This window comes from Lepidochelys kempii, chromosome 7 (assembly GCF_965140265.1).
Source record: "Lepidochelys kempii isolate rLepKem1 chromosome 7, rLepKem1.hap2, whole genome shotgun sequence".
In the NCBI taxonomy this organism is placed as follows: domain Eukaryota; kingdom Metazoa; phylum Chordata; order Testudines; family Cheloniidae; genus Lepidochelys; species Lepidochelys kempii.
In genome coordinates, this window is record NC_133262.1 from 57,308,710 (window position 1) to 57,327,083 (window position 18,374).

The 18,374-nt window shown below is 47.1% G+C and overlaps 1 protein-coding gene across 1 annotated transcript in view; it reads right to left on the reverse strand.

Annotated features, from left to right (window-relative positions):
- Nucleotides 1-5,678: 5,678 nt before the first annotated feature.
- The window catches only part of ALOX5 (arachidonate 5-lipoxygenase), a 52,706-nt gene continuing 40,010 nt past the window's right edge, over nt 5,679-18,374 (reverse strand). The window contains exons 7-14 of the mRNA XM_073352987.1: nt 18,076-18,222; nt 17,788-17,991; nt 17,347-17,433; nt 15,260-15,438; nt 13,197-13,318; nt 11,756-11,856; nt 8,364-8,534; nt 5,679-7,583 (exon numbers count right to left, since the gene is read on the reverse strand). Of these exons, the coding sequence (XP_073209088.1) occupies nt 7,404-7,583; nt 8,364-8,534; nt 11,756-11,856; nt 13,197-13,318; nt 15,260-15,438; nt 17,347-17,433; nt 17,788-17,991; nt 18,076-18,222 (1,191 nt within the window). The 3' untranslated portion in view covers nt 5,679-7,403. The remainder of the gene's footprint in view (nt 7,584-8,363; nt 8,535-11,755; nt 11,857-13,196; nt 13,319-15,259; nt 15,439-17,346; nt 17,434-17,787; nt 17,992-18,075; nt 18,223-18,374) is intronic.

Consider the following 18,374-nt stretch of genomic DNA (forward strand, 5'->3'; position numbering starts at 1 on the left):
ATGAGAAGAGCTCCATTTATTTGTGTAACTAGATCATATGGACTCAGCTGGGTATTGTGCCAGCACTCTAGATATTATATTACATAGAGGGATTAACATTTTCATGTGTACCTAGTGTGTGTGAGCTAGTCAGACATCTGAACACACACACACACACACCCAGCCACCCCCAAACAAAAAAATGTCTCTGTCAGCCAACCCCAAATAACATAGGAGGTTTGCAACAAAGTAGCCGTTGGCACCTCAGGTCACCACAGGATTTAGCGTGGTTGTTTTTTCACTTATCAGAAATAGTAACGTCTCCGCCTTTCACTGGGAGCAGATCTGTCCACCAGGACCTTCCCAAAATAGCCAAATGAGAGACTTAGTCAAAATGGGCAGGGCAAGATTGCGGAAGACTTCAAAAAAAACGTCTAACATGAAATATTTTAATATTAATAGAGCTAGACTATTTACTGTAAATATGAACAGCAATTTGATTTTTAAACATCTACTAACCGCTCTGCTCGTCTTTGTGCGCTGAGAACCATTGGCTGAGCTGGCTGACTGCTTGGGTGGGTTTATGACCTGTGCTTAGCAATGGCGTGACCAGCGCCCTGCTAGCTCCCCACCTAGAGGGGAAAGGGTTCCTCATGAAACCAGAATTTGGCAGAGGCCCTATACATCAGAAAAGAACACACAGTGCAGGAAACAGCTGAGCCAGAGCGGCTTTGTTGCCTTTTGGACAAACAGGCAGGGCAAAAAGAGGAACTTTACCAGCTTCTCAGGAAAAGGGGTGCTGAGTCTCAGCTGGCTCGGGACACAAGTGTGAGCTGAACCAATACAAATCAGGGCCTGGCTGAGACACTGGGGTTTGGCAGGCAGGCAAGCAAGAAAGCTGGGTCTTTTCCCCTGGGAAAGAAGGGTGGCGTTGGGTGCCATGACGGGCACACTGAAAACTTGCCAGTTTGAAGGAGCTGGAATAAGCATAATACACCTATCTCCCTCCCTCCTGCTCGGATCACCGTTCACAACTAATGGTGCTGCCTCTCTCAACCCCACTCAGTGTCTCCTGGGTGGGGTGGGGCACAGCCCCAGTTGACTCAATGCAGGGGAGCTTTGGAGGAACGGGGGTTAGGGGACTGGAGACAGAGGATGGGGTGGGGTGGGGAAGGGCAAGTACTGCCACACTTTCTATAGAGCAGGATTTCGGGGCTGCCACTGTCTCCCCCAGACAGTGTTTGGGGCTCCTGGCCTTAGCCCCATACAATAGACTATACCACTGTATTCACATCCTACACACTACTGGAATAATCATTGTCCAAAGAATGCCCGATGAGGGTTTTTTTTTTCTTGAAAAGATCATTTGCAGGCGTGGCCTGGTAAAATATATGTGGCAACATTGCATGGGAAGTTATAAGATTCCCCAGTATGGTGCGCAAACAGCCAAAGGAATGTGTGCGCTGCAGTAACCAGCATCATCAAGCAGGAAAGGGGAAAAAAGAAAGTTCAAACAGGTGGAAAACCAAGCAGGGAACATCCTTCTACATAGACTCCTAGTGCTAGTTCTCAGCTGGAACTGTTTTTCAAGAGGGGAACTTAAACTATAAAAAAAAAAAAAGAGGAACAAAAACCCCAAGGCACTCCTCTGGCTCTCCCTGACCACCGCAATCACTGCACCTGAAGAGATAAAGGAAGTAGCCATTGGCCGGGACAGGGGAGGGTGGGGGAAGGGTCTTGACTTAAAGAGTTTGGTCAGAAAGCCTGCTGAAAGCATGTGGTGACAAAACTTTGCTTTGAATTGAAGTTAGGCACCAGTAAGCATTTTGTCTTTCATTTTCTTGTACCCTTTTATGCCTCATTATCTGTACTCACGTAAAATCTCTCTCTGTAGTTAATAAACTTGTTTTAGTATTTTATCTAATCCAGTGGCTTCACATTAAAGTAGCTGGCTAATGCCATTTGTGGGGGTAACAAGTTGTGTGCATATTGTGCTCTTAAAGGAGTAACGGCCTCAACATATTTGGATTGGCCAGGAGAGGACGGGGCAGTACAGGACATACATTTCTGGGGGAAGATCTAGGATTGGGGCTGTGCTGGGGGTCACCTTGCAGCATACCCAAGGTTGGTAGGAGCCCAGACCTGGTTGGCCGGCTGCAGCACACCCAGACATGGCTGGGTGTGACTTGCATGCTGGAGGCTGTTTGTGAGCAGTCCAGGGGCTGGGTGTGACTTGCATGCTGGAGGCTGTTTGTGAGCAGTCCAGGGTGGAAGGTACAGCAGCAAGGCATTGTAAAGGGTGCCTGACTTACAGGGCGAGGTGACACAGCTACTTAGTCTGGCTTGGAACCCCAGTATGTCATACTCCCTCCCTGGTTCATGGCCCATGGGACTGGACTGCGGGAGCAAGACACCCCCAGGCCAAACTGGGGGAATAAAAACAATTTGTTTGATTGGTAACAAAATGCAAACAGCAACAGACAACAAAAATTGTCCCCTCCATCCTCCTGGACCCACTGCTCCACCCCATTCTACCAGGGCTCACCCCTGCCCCTCTTCCCCCTGTTGGGGTTAGGATTGCAAGGCTTCTGTTTTTCCACCAGAACACCTGGTCGAAGAGGGACCCTGGCAGCTCCAGTCAGCACAGCTCCGCAGTGCCTATTGGCAGGGAACCGTGGCCAATGGGAGCTGTGGGGGCGATGCCTGTGGGTGGGAGCAGCCCAGGGAGCCTCCTGGCCGCCCCTCCACCTAGGACACAGAGGGCATGCTGCTGCTTCTTCATGAAAGTTGCGCAGACTTCCTTCATCCCTGGAAAATGCCAGGGGCCACTAGAGGTCTGCACTGCCTGGAGCCTGTGCCCCAACACCCAACCCCTTGCCCCAGCCCTGAGCCCCCTCCCATACTCTGAACTGCTTGGCCCCACCCCAGAGCCCTCACCTTCCCTCCCATACCCATACCCGAGCCCGGAGCCCTCTCCCACACTCCGAACCCTTCAGCCCAGAGACCCTTCCTGCACTCCAAACCTGCCAGGCCCACCCCAGAGCCCGCACACCCCCAGACAGAGCTCTCACCCCCTCTTGTACCCCAACGCCCTGTCCCAGCCCAGAGCCCCTTCCCACACTCCAAACCACTCATCCCCAGCCCAGCACCCTTGCCTGCACCCCAAACCCCTCATCCCCATCCCCACCCCAGAGCCCGCACCCCTCAGCTGGAGTCCTCACCCTCTCCCACTCAGCCTGGTAAAAATGAACGCGTGAGCAAAAGTGGGGGAGAGCGAGCGACAGAGGGTGGGGAGATGGAGCAGGGGGTGGGGCCTCAGAGAAGGGGCAGGGCCTCATGGCAGGAGCTGGGCAAGGGTGTTCGATTTTCTGCAGTTAGAAAGTTGGCAACCCTACTTGGGGCTGGGTGCTGTGGGGCCAGCGCTGGGGATTGTTAGGGCCTCATGAGCTGGGCAGATGAGTGACAATCCCCAGGTGAATCCCTTCTCCGAAGGTCCCTCGCTCCCTGGCGCGTGAAAGGTCTCTGAATCCTCTCTCTGCCCCAGCCAGCAGGGGGCTTGAGACTGAGAACAGTGCAGGAGAGAGACCAGCCCCCACCTCATGCTGCCCCCCTCAGCTAGGAGAATCCTCCAGCTCGCTGCTGAGCTATGGAACCACGGCAGGGGTGCGCAAGTAGCATCAGACAAGCCATCACACAAGTTAGAAACCAGCTGCTGCCTTTGGGCCCATGGGGCAGCATCCTCAGCCCAGCTGAAAAGTGACTAAGACCCCAGCGCTCGTGGCTAAGAATGGATGCACGTCTCCCTGTCACAAGGTGACACTGGCCCTGTCTCTTAGCCATACATGCCAATTGGGCAAATTAATTGGGTTTAAATGAAGGCACCTGGAGCCTAGGGAGTGAGGAGCCATGGTAAGGCAGGCTGGAAGTTTAAGCTAGACAAATTCAAACTGGAAAGTTGGTGTAAATTGTTACCAGTGAGGGTAATTAACCCTGATATAATTTACCAAGGGTTGTGGTGGATTCTCCATCATTGGCAATTTACTAAATCAAGACTGGATGTTTTTCTAAAATATTTGCTCTAGGAATTAGTTCGGGGCAGTTCTCTGGCCCGTCTAATCCTGGATGATCACAGTGGTCCTTTCTGGCTTTGGAATCTATGAAGCTCCAGCAGCTACAGAGCTGATCATTGTACCTTGGTGTGAGAGCCCCCAACGGTCCCTTGGTTCTCTGTTCGCAGCGGCTCCTAGCACCTGTTGCTGGGTCCCTGGGCCTGACCCATCTCTGTAATGTCAGTTGAAAGGACCTGGATCAACTTGGTGAGCAGGAATCTAATAACCATCTTTGTAGGTCATTTGGTTGTTAGCATATGAAGAGAAAATGTAGGGCATTCACTCGCAAGTCAGTTTGCACCTGTGACATTCTCTCTGGTGCCAAGAGGGAGGATTGGGGGGAAAAGGTCAGGTTCTAGGTGTTTTGCCAGTGTGGACACACATCACACTCGTCATTTAAAAGGCTGGGGAGAAAGTCTCCACTGAACGGCATGGTTTATGCACTTTTACTTCACTGGTCTGAAACAAATGAGGCAGGAAACTTCTAGTTCACCTTCATGTAGCAAGCCCCCAACCAGTTCCAAACCACTGGACACAGGTGGAGGCCCATAAGCCTTTGGCTGAGAGAGAGAGAGAGAAGGTGCATCTGGGACTGAGGATCAGAACTGCTCTGAGCCAGTGGGTGAGGAGAATTCCTCCGGTCCACTGGCTGGAGGCACAAGTAGGCTGAACACTTGGAGCATGGTTCTCCATAGCAGCATATAGACTCTTATACTGACTTGCTTTCCAGTCCGTAAGGAAGGAACGGTCTCTTGTCCAGATGTGCTCCAGCATCAACCAGCTCCCTGGACTCTGGAATGGGAGCGCATCAGGCAACCTTGGTTCTGCTGGGGTTGGATCAGACTGGCCATTATCAGTTCAGTGCCAGTGCTCTAGGTATACCTCTATTTTTATCCTCCCTCAAGTGCCAGTGACAGGGAACAGGAGTTGCAAGTGAATGACTGTCTCCTCTGCTTGTTTTTTAATTTTTGTAATTAAAGAAATACAATTTTTGACAGTGCAAATTAGTTTCATAATCAGAATGCATGCACCGACTATACCAGAGCGCGTAGTATCTGCAGTATTTCCTAGTGTAGCTTGGTTGTAGTTTGTTTTGTGCAACTTGCCCACAAAGACATCTGATCCCCTGATAAATACCCCCCGATTGCTAAACAAAGACATGGCTTTACTCCTGCAGTCATCACTTTTTAGGTACTGTGGTCAAAGAAAGGCACATCAACTTTAAATATACTATCGCCCAGCAGGAAGTGGTTTTATCGTCTGCATTTGCTGATATTATTTGGTGGGGGGAAAAACAATTTGTAGTGTAAGGTGCATGAAAGCTATTCGGCTTTCCCTTTCCACAGACCAAGGTGGGGAATATGCAACATAGCAGGATATAAAACATACATGTTTTAATGGCACCGTTTTCTAAAATTCATTGTTAATAGTGAAAATGACCATATTTCTTTAACTGCAGAAGCGTGACTGTCTCTAAATTGTGAGCTGTACTAATTCATAAAGTGCCTCTCCATCTGTTGGCTTTCGGTATATATGGATCCTCTGTAATAGTTGATCATGGTCGATATTGAGAAATAAAATATTCAGACCTATTTTCTTGTTCAATTTTATTCCATTAACAAAACAGACTTATCTATGGAGAATACATTCAGTAAGGGCACAAGGGTATATTTCAGGCAACAAAGTATGGGAGAAATAACCAAGAGTTTTATTAACAAAAGCACAAACCTTCCCTTTATGTTTCCCTAATCTCATTTCTACATACATTATTACTGTGTTTAAAAAAAGAGTGGACCAACTTCATTCATGGTGTAACACCAATGAGGTTACACCACAAATGAATTTAGCCTTTTGTATTGAGTTTCTTTATAACCAACGGTAATCTCCATTTTCCAAGAAGTAATTTGCAAAAATGCATAGTGCCATGCAGTGGCAGCCAGGTCACATATTATTCAAGCCTAGTGACTTCAATGCAGAGCAAAGCGGAAATGTCGAACTGTGTTAGATGACACCAAATAGCCCTGACACAAACCAGTCCAGGGGCTTTTCACACACTAGTCCCACTCCAAGCTCTCAGACAGAAGTTGTTCTATTTATTGATTCGACACTGTGAAGATCAAGGTCAAGGTTTGGGGTTTTCAGCTAAAAGGACATGGAGGCAAAACACATATTGTTCCATGTTCCTGATCCTCCTAACACTTAGGTATCCTTATAAGTGCGTGATGGGGGAAGGGGAGGGGGCGTTTCTGCAGTTTATATACATGCACACAGCCAGTGAAGCTGGTCTTAATTACTCAATGGTACTGACAAAAAATAGTTACTTAACGAAAGAGGCCTTCTGATAAAGATGGTGAACGGTGCTGATGGGGCAGACATTGAGAAGCTGATTTCAGAGGCGCTGGGGCCCTTCTATTCCCATACCAGCCCTCTTGATCTACCACCTCAGATTTTTATTTCTAAACACTGAGCCATATTGTACCTAAACTAAACAAAACAAAAAAAAGGAGAACCAAACCCTGAAAACGACCCACCTCAACCAGGAAACAAACTGAGCAAAAGCACTTCTCAGTCTGCATTTATTGCTTTGCTAGCAAAAAGTCTGTCCATACGCAACAATACAAAACATCTGTTGAAAGACACTGAAAAGAGAACTTTTAAAATTTCATGTAGAAAGACAACACCCTGATTCAAAAAAATTACTGAACCCTCCTTTCATATGAGACCACACCACTTCATATGAAAGCACAGTGATATTTTCTGGCTTCTATTTCTGGTTCCAAATCAGGAAGTTTATGATTAAGATTAAAAAATACACTGCAAATTGGATTTAAAAGCCCAGTTTTAAAAAGTGAATTTGCTTTGTTTTGTTCCTGATGTCACCATCATTTATTAAAACAGAAAGAATTAAAATCTAATTTACTTGCTGCTCGTGATGATGTGTATTTTCACTAACCAAGCTGAGTGAAACGTGAGATATGAATAGACCAGTCAGTTTCTGTGTTCAGTCATTTTCTAGTCATCCGAACTTTCCTGATCTCCTGCACAATTTGGCTTGCAAACGCTGCCGGGTCTGAAGATTTGTAAAAGCCTATTTTTAAAAGACGAACTTCTAAACACATTTGAACTGATGTTTCCTGATAATAATTAACTTGTGAAATGATTAAAGTAATAACCAAACTTATTTTGTAACTCAAAAACCACTCAGGGTCCACTCTGAGTGAGGTCCGAGTTGCTTCTTGTTTTGCTGATGGGCCTGCTCACGGGTGACGTGTGTCATGGAGCTTTCCAAACCTTCAGCCTCTCATGGAGCTCTGCTCAGACAGCGACGCTGTTGGGGATGCGGTTTGGGGAAAGGTAATAGTAGGGTAGTTTTTTGTTCTTGTTCCGTTCAGTGATGACGCTGACGATCTCATCGAGGTCCTTGCAGAATTTCATCATGGCCTGCTTCACCGGCTTCTCTACAAAGTGCTCATCTGGGTACATACCCAGGAACAGCTAATTGTAGAAGACACAAAGAGATCACTCTTGGAGCAGGCTGGAGATAAACCCTGGAGCCCCAACTGTTCTGTCTAAACGTCCCATCCTGCAGTAATGCAACCCTCTCTCCTGGGACACATCAGCACAGCTGCTAGAGACTTTGGTCTGTTTGGATTCTAAAGAAAAGCCGCACAACGTACCCTTTTGCCATCATGCAGCTCCCTGCTTTGGGCAACTACTCCAGAGTGTCCCTAGGAGGCTTCCATTGTTTCACCCTTTGAGTTGAGGCTCTTACAGAAAGGTATCACTGTACATACCCTCACTCAACCCCCATCCCTTCAAAATGTGTTCTCCAAACCTGCATGGATTTGGCCACACAGCCCCTTTGCAAGGTAGGTGAGTATCATTATCCCATTTACAGAGGAGGAAACAGGCAGTGAGAGGCAAAGTGATTTGCGCAGAGCCAGGAACAGAACCCAGATCTCCTGCTTCCCAGTTTATGTGGTTTTGCCATGACCCCCCTTCTGCCCTCTCCCAAAACTCTAGGTCACTGTACCCTCTTGGCTGGAGCCATGGTAGAGACACAGTAATTGGCAGTGCACAGCCCACTTGCCAGTGGGACCGGCAGGCGTGATATCACTGCCCAAGTCGTTTGAAGGATTGAGGTCACAAAACAACCAGTTCTGTGGTTCTACAAGTAGTCAAGTGAAGAATGTTAACCCCTTCCCTGCCTTGTGAGATGAGTGACCCCGGAGCAGTCACACTCCTGAGAGAGAATAGACAAAGTCTCGAACTTACTTCGTTCTCCTGGAACTGGCTTAAGGCCCAGACAGCTCCAAGATGCCAACAAGAGCGACCCCTGTCTGGCAAGCTCTCGACAATGTGCTCAATTGTGACTGTCCCCTTTTTTGTAGGGGGAGGCTGCCGCATGGTCGGAGGGGAGTTGGGAATCCAGGAACACCAGTCATACTGAGCAATGCAAAACAAAGCAAGAGAGTGCAATGAAAATCACAACCATCAGCATTTAGGAAAGTCACTAATACAGCATTATCGTAGCCACGTAGATCCCAGGATATTAGAGAGACAAGGCAGGTGAGGTCATATCTTTTTTTGGACTAACTTCCGTTGGCGAGAGAGACAAGCTCTCTTATACAGAGTTCTTCCTCAGGTCACCTGAAGAAGAAGAGTTCTGGGTAAGCTCGAAAGCTTGTCTCTCTGGCCAACAGAACTTGATCCAGGGAAAGATATTACCTCTTCTGCCTTGTCTCTCTGGTGTCCTGGGAGCACATTGTCAAAACCAAGGAAGATTTTGCTTCTTACTGTGAGTCTTTCCAGTCCCTCCAGAGCAGAGGTATACTGGCCTGGGATGTTTGGGATACTGAAAGCAATCTACTTTATACAGTAAATTGATGCTATTTTTCCTGGCTGGGCACAATTTTTAATTAGGTTCTCCCAGGCCAAAATGGGTCTGCCTACATGAAGAAAACAGGGTGTGTGTGTGTGTGTGTGGGGGGGGGGGGGATAGCAGTGGGGCTGGGGGTTAGAGTCAGGTGACTTGAAACACCCCGTCACCTAGTGTAGATGCAGTTTACCACGTTTAAAAACATGTTAGCCTTGGCTGTAGCCTTGACTATCCCTCAAAGTTATAAAAGGACAAGGTAATAGGATTTTAAAAGGATTAAATTGTGTCTACACTAGGTATTAAGGGGCATTTTCAGTCATGTTGGTTAACTTGAATCAACTAACTGAGTTTAGGAAAGCACTTTTTTTGTAGTCCAGACAGACCCACTGGAAGACTCTTCAAGTCTGGTGAGACACTTAATTTGTTCCACGTAGGTGATAAGGGGAGATTATTATACATTTTGTTTTCCAAAGCTGTTCAATATTGGAGAATAAAAGGGATTCTAAAGGTAGGCTGTTTTGTGGTGGGTATACTGCCAGCACAGGTCATGCTGGGATACCCGTTATCATGAAAGAATATATAAACATAGGAACAGCAATACTGGGTCAGACCAAAGGTCCATCTAGCCCAGTATCCTGTCTTCTGACAGTGGCCAATGCCAGGTGCCCCAGAGGGAATGAACAGAACAGGTAATCATCAAGTGATCCACCCGCTGTCGCCCATTCCCAGCTTCTGGCAAACAGAGGCTAGGGACACCATCCCCACCCATCCTGCCTAATAGACATTGATGGACCTATCCTCCATGAATTCATCTAGTTATTTTTTGAACCCAGTTATAGTCTTGGCCTTCACAACATCCTCTGGCAAGGAGTTCCACAGGTTGACTGTGCGTGGTCTGAAAAAATACTTCCTTTTGTTTGTTTTAAACCTGCTGCCTATTAATTTCATTTGGTGACCCCTAGTTCTTGTGTTATGTGAAGGAGTAAATAACACTTCCTTATTTACTTTCTCCATACCAGTCATGATTTTATAGACCTCTACCATATCCCCCCTTAGTTGTCTCTTTTCCAAGCTGAAAAGTCCCAGTCTTATTAATCTCTCCTCATCTGGAAGTTGTTCTATGCCTCTAATAATTTTTATTGCCCTTTTCTGAACCTTTTCCAATTCCAATATATCTTTTTTGAGGTGAGGCGACCACATCTACATGCAGTATTCAAGCTGTGGGCGTACCATGGATTTATATAGAGGCAATGTGATATTTTCTGCCTTATTATCTATACCTTTCACAATGATTCCCAACATTCTGTTCGCAGTGTACCACGATGAGTCCCATCGTGGGACCTAAAAACAAGCAAGTGTCTCAGTAAACTTTAAAATGGCCTGAGATCCACTTCCTCATTGGTTGAGGTTATTGAACTTTTAAAAATTTTACCCAACGTGACCTAAGAGTCTAAGTCCCATTGACTTTCCATGAAAGTTAGCCTTCTAAATCCCTTCTGAAAATGGGACTTAGGCATGTTTGAAAATTTTACCCATAAATCTAAACACTGTAGCCAAAATGTTCAAATCTGGGACCCAAGTTAGGCACCAAAATCCATATTTAGGCACTGAAATAAGTGGCCTTCCAAAAGGCACGGTTCCCATGGACTTTGATGGCGTTTGCAGGTGGCTAGGCGGGTATTTTAGCATAGAAGGGCAACTGAGCATGTAACCATACATTTAAAAAAAAAAGTTCCCAGTCCAAGCCACTGTGGCTGCACATCCCAACTGATATGAGCACTATTCTTCTTGAAAAGAACCTGTGAACCCCAAGCAGGAAATGAAGGGGTTAATGAGGGTCCGAGAGGCCAATTAACCCACCTGGATGCATCTGGAGAGTGAGCCAGGCTTAATTAAAGGTGAATCTCAGCTGCGGAGGAGCTGGCTGGTTGCCTTAAAGACTGGCAGGCTGGGGTTGCTGCAGGGAGAAACTCTGCAGTCACTCTCTGGGACTAGAGAGTGGAGACAGTGGGAGGATCAAAGAGGAAGTCTGGGAGAGAGTTGGCCTTGGGACCCACTCCTGAGTAGAGAAGTCTGGCTAGAGGCCCACAGAGACATGGAGCAGCTGCTGGGGGTGGAGCAGGCTCCGATGGGGAGCCCTCATACTGGACTAGACTCCTGGAAGAGAGCTCTTTCAGGCGTTAGATTGAGAAATGAAAAAAGGCAAGTCTGAGGAAGGCAGAAGTTGGTTTTAAGATTCTGCTGTTGGTTTGGGATTATGTTGGGAGAGTCCAGTGAGTCCTGGCCCTGAGAGAAGGGTGAACCTAGGGATGCAGGGGGGAGAAGGCCTGGGAAAAGACCACAGCAGGAAGAAGCTCAGGAAGGAAGCTGGGGGTGGGTCTGAATAAACAGACCCTGCCTGCTCACCAGAGGGTCCCTGGGCTGGAACCCTCAGGAGAGGGAAAGCCTGGTGTCTCCTACCAGCCACTGGGGAAGGAGGCATGAAGCCCCCCCAGATATAAGGGGATAGGGACACTGGAAAGCCCTGAGCCACGGGTGTGCAAAGCCCAGAGGACCCAGTGTCGGGGCCAAAGACTGGACATAAGGAGATTGGACATTTGTTAGACTCCCTGGCAGGGAGGGGATTAAACATGACCTGGCCAGGGGGCTGAGTCGCGAGAGGAGGCGGGCCACTGTGGGACTGGGGCGATGGTCAACAGGAGACACCCCACGAGAAGAGAGCTGCTGCTCCACACCCAGCCATGAGGGTGGTGCTCCAGCAATGCGTCCAACTCTTCTACACCCGTACCTGACCAAAATTCACAGCCGCGTGCTGGGCTGACGCCGTGAATATCGCCACAGTGAGATATTCCGATAGCTTCTCACGGGTCTTGATTGTCTTTGGAAATCCTAAAAGGCGGAGGAGAAGAAAGCTGGAATTAAGGTTTGGATCAGTTATGGCGCACCTGAGTTATTGGCCAGCGGTAGGTCAAACAGTGCACCGTTTTCTGGTCCTGGCTTCTGCTACTGATCTGCCGGGTGGCCTTGGGGCCTCTCTGATCCTCAGCAACCCATCTGTAAAATGGTGGATACACTGGCCCACCTCACAGGGGGCTTTTAAGACTTCACTGATGTTTGTAAGGCCCTGTGAGATCCTCAGGTGAAAGGTTCTATATGAAGGCAAAGGGTGTTTTTATATTTAAAAACAATTCCACTCTATACCTTCCGACCAGGCCCCCAGCAGCTAAGGACATGAATGAGAGCGGAGAACTCTCAGCCATTCCCCTTTCACCTCAGTTCACAATGCAAGCTGAGCTATGTCTAAAAGGTCTGGCGGGTAAATGACCTAGGAAGCAAAGGGACAATGATGTGTGATTAGCCTGAAGGCAGCATTTAAGTGATGGTGGGAGGTGGCGAAATGACCATTCTAAACCTGCGTGGGAAACAAGGGGAGGAGGAACAGAAATATTCACATCAGACACCTTTAAGACTAGGTATAACCAAGTGGAGCTCCAAAGAGGTGATTGCAGAGAAAGCCACACTTTTGTTAACCTATGGGAGGCAGCTGGCGGTAGAAAAGGGAGTAGAGGGGTCTCCTGTGCAGAATGCTCTTCCCGCCAGCACAGATTTCCCCACCCTTCTTTGAGGCCAGACTGTGGAGGGAGGGGGAAGGGGAATGCATATATAGGGTGGTGAGACCAGAGTCACATAATCTATGGGCAGATCCAATTCCAGCCAGCTACTTTCAAGAACGGGGAAGCAGAGAGAAGAGAAAGCGAAAGTGAATCCAGCTTTGAAAGCGTTGAGGGTTGCACACCTCCAAGTGTGGAATACCTTAATAGCAAGGCAGCGATGGCATGACACTGGGTGAATCTGAAGGGCAGGGAGATACAGGTATAGCCAGTGCCCTCCCTGCTTACAGCAGGGCTTGGACTAGATGAATCGAAGATGCTTTTCTATTTATTATATGCATTGTCCTGAGGCCCCGACCATAATAAAGGCCCCATTGTGCACAAAACTATACCTGTCCCAAGAAACTTACAAACCAAACAGACAAGATGGAGCCCAGTTATCCCCAATGTACAGACAGGGAGCTGACAGACAGATTAGAACCCAGATCTCCTGAGTTCCAGCCCAGTGCCTTAACCACAAATCTGGGAGGGAGGGACTCCAAGGCTTTGGGGTGCGTCACTTTGAGTGTTGGCTGGCACCATGGAAGTCTCAGCCCTGTCCAGGCTGACACATCTCACCTGAAGACTTGTTACCGTTCATTCCATAGACATAGACGTCTTTGACGAAGGCCTGGAGCTCGATGTCCTCACACACGACCTCATCGCTCTTGTAGTAGATGTCAATCACGTCCATCATGAAGCTTCAGCCACAGCAAGGGAACAAAGAGCAGAAGGGAAGCCCTGTCATTCCCTGGAGACCCTTTGCCGAGGTGTCTCAGAAAGCACATCAAACATTGCACTGGCAGGCGGGCACAGCCGCAATCTTCCAAACGTGCATTTGCTCCCAGGACAGGAGGCAGCAGAGGGTGCAGGGCTCCATGATCTCAGAGGGCCTCATTGATGGCAATGTGGCTTGGGTGGGGAGTCCCTCTAGCAGCTCCAAGTCATCTGCAGCTATGGCATTATCTCTGGCCTTTGCACATCTCCTTCAGCCTGCTCAGAATGACATCACTCCCTGATTCCCCCACCCCTGTTCTTTGACTCCCTCCATTCATTCTCTCTGGCCTCCTCAATCAAGTCTGCATTTCTTGCCTTCCCCTTTGAGGCTCTACTCCTGCCTAGATCTCTGATGACATTTCTTCACACTCCCTTCTGCCCAAATCTCCCTTTCTCTCCTTCTCCATCTTTACACTCTTTTCCTGGAGCTCCTTCCTAACCCGGTGCACTAAGTGATCAGCCTCTCTCTATTCCAACACTTCCATTGAACTCCCTCCCTCTGCAAAGGCTGCTGACACAAAGTGCTCTTAAACAAAATCCTGCAACAGCTGGAGATAAAGCTCTCCAAATTCTGCACTTTGAGAGTAGAGAAACTGAACTACTCGTTAACGAAGGATGATTCACTGAGGACCAGATTCTGACACCCTCCCCCATGCCATTTAGCACCTGCAAGCACTCCCATTGGCTGCCATGGGGCTATCAATGGAGTAAAGTACTATTCAGTATTTGTAATGGCATATAAGCAAGATTAATCAGTAAAGGGGAGAAAAACACCACCCAGCGCATCAAGAAAATAACCGCATGAAAGTTGGGACTTCCTTGCCTATCATATGGGATCTAACAGTGCCGGGATACTCAAGATAAACAGCTGCCAAACCAAGAGCTGAGCATGGGAGAGAAGAACGTGAACCGGAGTTTCCAAATATTATGACTATTAATAATGTGCACTAATGCTTTTCATATGAAAGAGTCCCAGCAATCAGTAAGATAAAGATCTTTACTGAATTCACTTGAAAAAGTCATGTGATCAGAGACGAAAGGGCTTTAAAAAAAAAAAAACCTAAAGGGGGAAAAACAAGAATTTTTGAAAAGCAGAACATGAGGGAGAACAGCCATATGAATCAGTCAGTTCTGCGAGTGTGATTCAAATGACTGTGTGAGAATGCAACTTTTTACGCAGTGCATCTGCCCTGCTGTGCGTGTACACAGTCCGAGCTGCTGGCAAAACTCAGGCCTTGTCCACACGAGAAAGTGGCACTGGTTTAACTTAAATTGCTTTTTAAACTAGTGCAAATCCTGGTGGGGATCTGCTTTCAGTTCAAGAGGGCTTTAATTCAGTTTAGCTGAAGCCTAGTTTGGTTTAAGCCAGAATAAGTCACTCTGAAACCAAAATAACGGCCTGTCCACACGTGAAATCACAACTCTCTAGTGTGAATGAGGCCTGTTGGCCCTGCAGAGCTAACAGCTCTGGGACAGGAAGATGAATTCATCCATCATTGACAGAACAGTTGATTATGTTCCATCTTGTGGACAAATTCCACCCTCGTTTAACCCCGTGCAAACCTACTGAAAAGCATGTGGCTGCACAGGTGTCTCTGGGGGCAGAATTTGGCCGGCAGAATCTCTGTCGCTGGTCAAGACACACAAGAAGGAAAGTACCTGGCATGACTCCCAGAGCCCAGGTTCAATTTGCAGGGCTGGCAACAAACTTCCCACCTCTCTCGTCTCCCCCCGCCCCCAACATTTTTACTTACAAGAAAAGACAGGCAGGTTTGATCCAAAGTGACAAATAAACTGGAACCCCAGGATGGAGTTTCTGCCCCTCCTTTTTAGAGCAGAAGTGTCACAGACACAGTGTCTCTTACCTCTTGATTGCCTCCCAGACTTTGATGCCATCATCCCGATAGTAGTAATATGGAATATCTTCCTTGCTGTCCATCCCTTTGGCTTTGATTTCCATTGGGAAGCAGAGGGAACTGTAGGTAAGTTCTTTCATTGCTCGCTGGACCATCTGCACATGTCCACCTCCGCCAGTGGCATTCGCCTTCAGTGTAAAAAACGAGACGCAAGAGCATTAGGAGAACATGGCTGCCCTTGCCAAGGCCTCACACGCTGTCTTGTCTGCCTCCCAGCAGCTGGTATGGGAGCAGGTCCGCACATTTTTCTGCGGGAGAAACTCAAACCTCCATGCGAATTACTATTGGCTTAGCCAGACTGAGTGAGACTGCACATTTGGGTTTGGCTGTTTCACACTCATTTAGCGGATAATCATTCATACCCAGGGTTTTTCCAGACTGGTTTTCTCCCACGTATAGCATCTCCTAATAATACCTTTCATTTATTGCCAAAGGATCCCAAAACACTTTACCACACATGCATATGCACACGCACCCCAGAATCACCTGGCCTGTCACTAGAACACAGTCACTTCTGGGGTGGAACATGCCAGCAGCTTAACCGTGCACCATAATCGTACACAACAGTTTACGACAGGAGGCGAAGATGGATACAGCATCCAATTCGAGGGGTGGTAAGGGTGGCAGTATGTAATTACTCAAACTGGAATTTGGCCAAAACAACTGGATCACATCTTACGAAATGTGCTATGGGACCAAATCAGAAGTGGCCAAGGCTTCAGTTTACATCTCATGTGGAAGTATGGCATGCCCGTAACAAGCTGCATCATAACAGCATCAGATTAAATATTTTGAAAAAATGTTCTTCCCTCTAAGTTTCTCTCTGTCTAACATATGGCCCCACCACCTTCCTATCACTCATCTTATATTTACTGAATTCTAGCTGCTTTTTAACCTAATCATCTGCATCTGACCCCAAATGGAAACTGCTCTCAGTGGAGGCTCATTTATTGAAAGACAGCAAAATCATTATCTGCAAGCATCCCAAGCTGCAGTAATTCACACAACACTTATCTCATTTTCATTGGTTACCAGCTGGCCTCCTGCCTGCCTGATTCTCTGCCAACATAAGGCTGGGTTTTTCCTTCAGTGAGCAGTTACCTGTGAACTTCTGCGTGGAGTTGCCTGCAGTGCATACATGATGCGGTACCACAGACACGGTGCTGAGAAGTTCAGAGCAGATCCAGCCATGCTTAGCTAGTGAGATCTGAAACAACTGCAGTCCAAAGTGGAATGGCTGCAAGTTGATAGCAGCAGCAGTTCCAAAATTCATCATCACAAAGCCATGACTCTACTGTTTTTTGCAATTCAAGGAAATGGTGGTCAGGACTGACACAGGGGACTGGTGATCCATAGAAACCTATCTTGCTTTCAGCATCGCTTCTAGCAGGGTGTTTAGTGAGACCTGGTTTATCTCCTTGTCTTATCAGACCCTTACACTATTTTTCATAAACAAGCCAGTTTCCATGCAAATAATTAAACACTTCAAAAATGAAGTCTAAGAGCTACATTTAAATAACGTTAACTTTTGGGCACAAACAACACAGCAATGACATCTAGTATTCAACACACAAACACCATGAGTAAATATCTTCACAAGCGCCTAAAGTCCCATTTTTACTTCTGAAAATGGGCCATAGCCTCCTAAATCACTCAGGTGCTTTTGAAAATTTTACCCTACAGCCCTATAATGTACAAACATACCATGTGTTTGCCTCTATATCTATAAAATTATACACGTCTGCATATAATTTTGTGCATCTGTATATGCACACATGCACTTGCATATTATCTAAGCTCAGTTCACATAATCCAAACAGCCATTAGTGCCTATGATTACTACAGACCCCATTCAGTTTTGAATTGGTCAATTAAAGGTGAAAGGCAGTATCTTCATGTTGTCTCGTGCAACTTTTTGAATATCTAGCACAAGAAAAAAACCACAGCACAACAGGGAAGGGAGTAAGCCTTACAGTCAGAGGAAGGGTTGCAGGGAAGTAGACGGGGGAAGGAAAGCAGAAGCATGATTGTCTCACCTTGTCAAAGAGACCACATTCACAGATGAGCTGCTCTCGGGCTTTGGTGTTGATGGCTATTGTGAAGCGCACATGGGGTACCAGGAGCTGTGTAGGGAAAGAGAAATGAGAAAGGAGCACAGTTTGATTCACCCTTTATGATTTCATCTCATAGCAACTGTCTGACAAGTATAAAGACCTGAAATTCCAGACTTTGATGTGATGTCACCTTGGAGTACAACCAACCAACCAACCAACCAACGAAACTAATACAACTTTGTTTTCTCCTGGTTCTTCAAAATATTCAGCCCACAGAAAGGAGAAAAGTGCCCAGAAAGCTGCAAACCTTTGTAAGTTTTGAGCCACTGCTTCTCAGTCAGCCCTTGTTGAAACAGAGGGATCATCTCTCCGGCACATGCTCTCGCTAGAATCTATTATTATTCCTTGAAAGCAATTACCTACCTTGAAAAGGGGGTGCACAGCAGGCAGCTGCCGGAACATGGCTATACCAAACACTTCTGAAATTAAGTGTGTCCGCAGAAGATGGGTCACCGTCTGATGCATGTGGAAATCCGAAGAGCGAACCCAAATTTTGGCCAGTAACCAGTCGTATTTGTCATCTGACGGGAGGAAAATGGGATTGTCTGGTCCAGGAGTTTGATTGATCTGAAAGAGTTAAAAAATCATTTTTTAAAACACTGCCCATAACAATGCACAGTGTGCCATTAATAGCTCAGACAACAACCATACCTGGATAGCGATGGGCACTATCTTATCCTCCATGTTCTTATACAGTAAGCAGATGGGTGCAGACAGGTACTGTAATGTGCAAGGGTCTGTTTTGTTGGCATCAACACCATCCAGCAGTTCATAGTCCACTAGGAAAATGTTCCCTTGCTGCAGAAAGAGAAGAGGGGGCAATACATTTAAGCAGAGAGGGGGAAGGGGGCACAGGAACCGACTCACCAGACCAGAGCGTTCTGCCTCGGACAGTCTCAGATGCTTTGGAGAAGGTGCAAGATACCCCATAGTGGACTATTACAGAATAA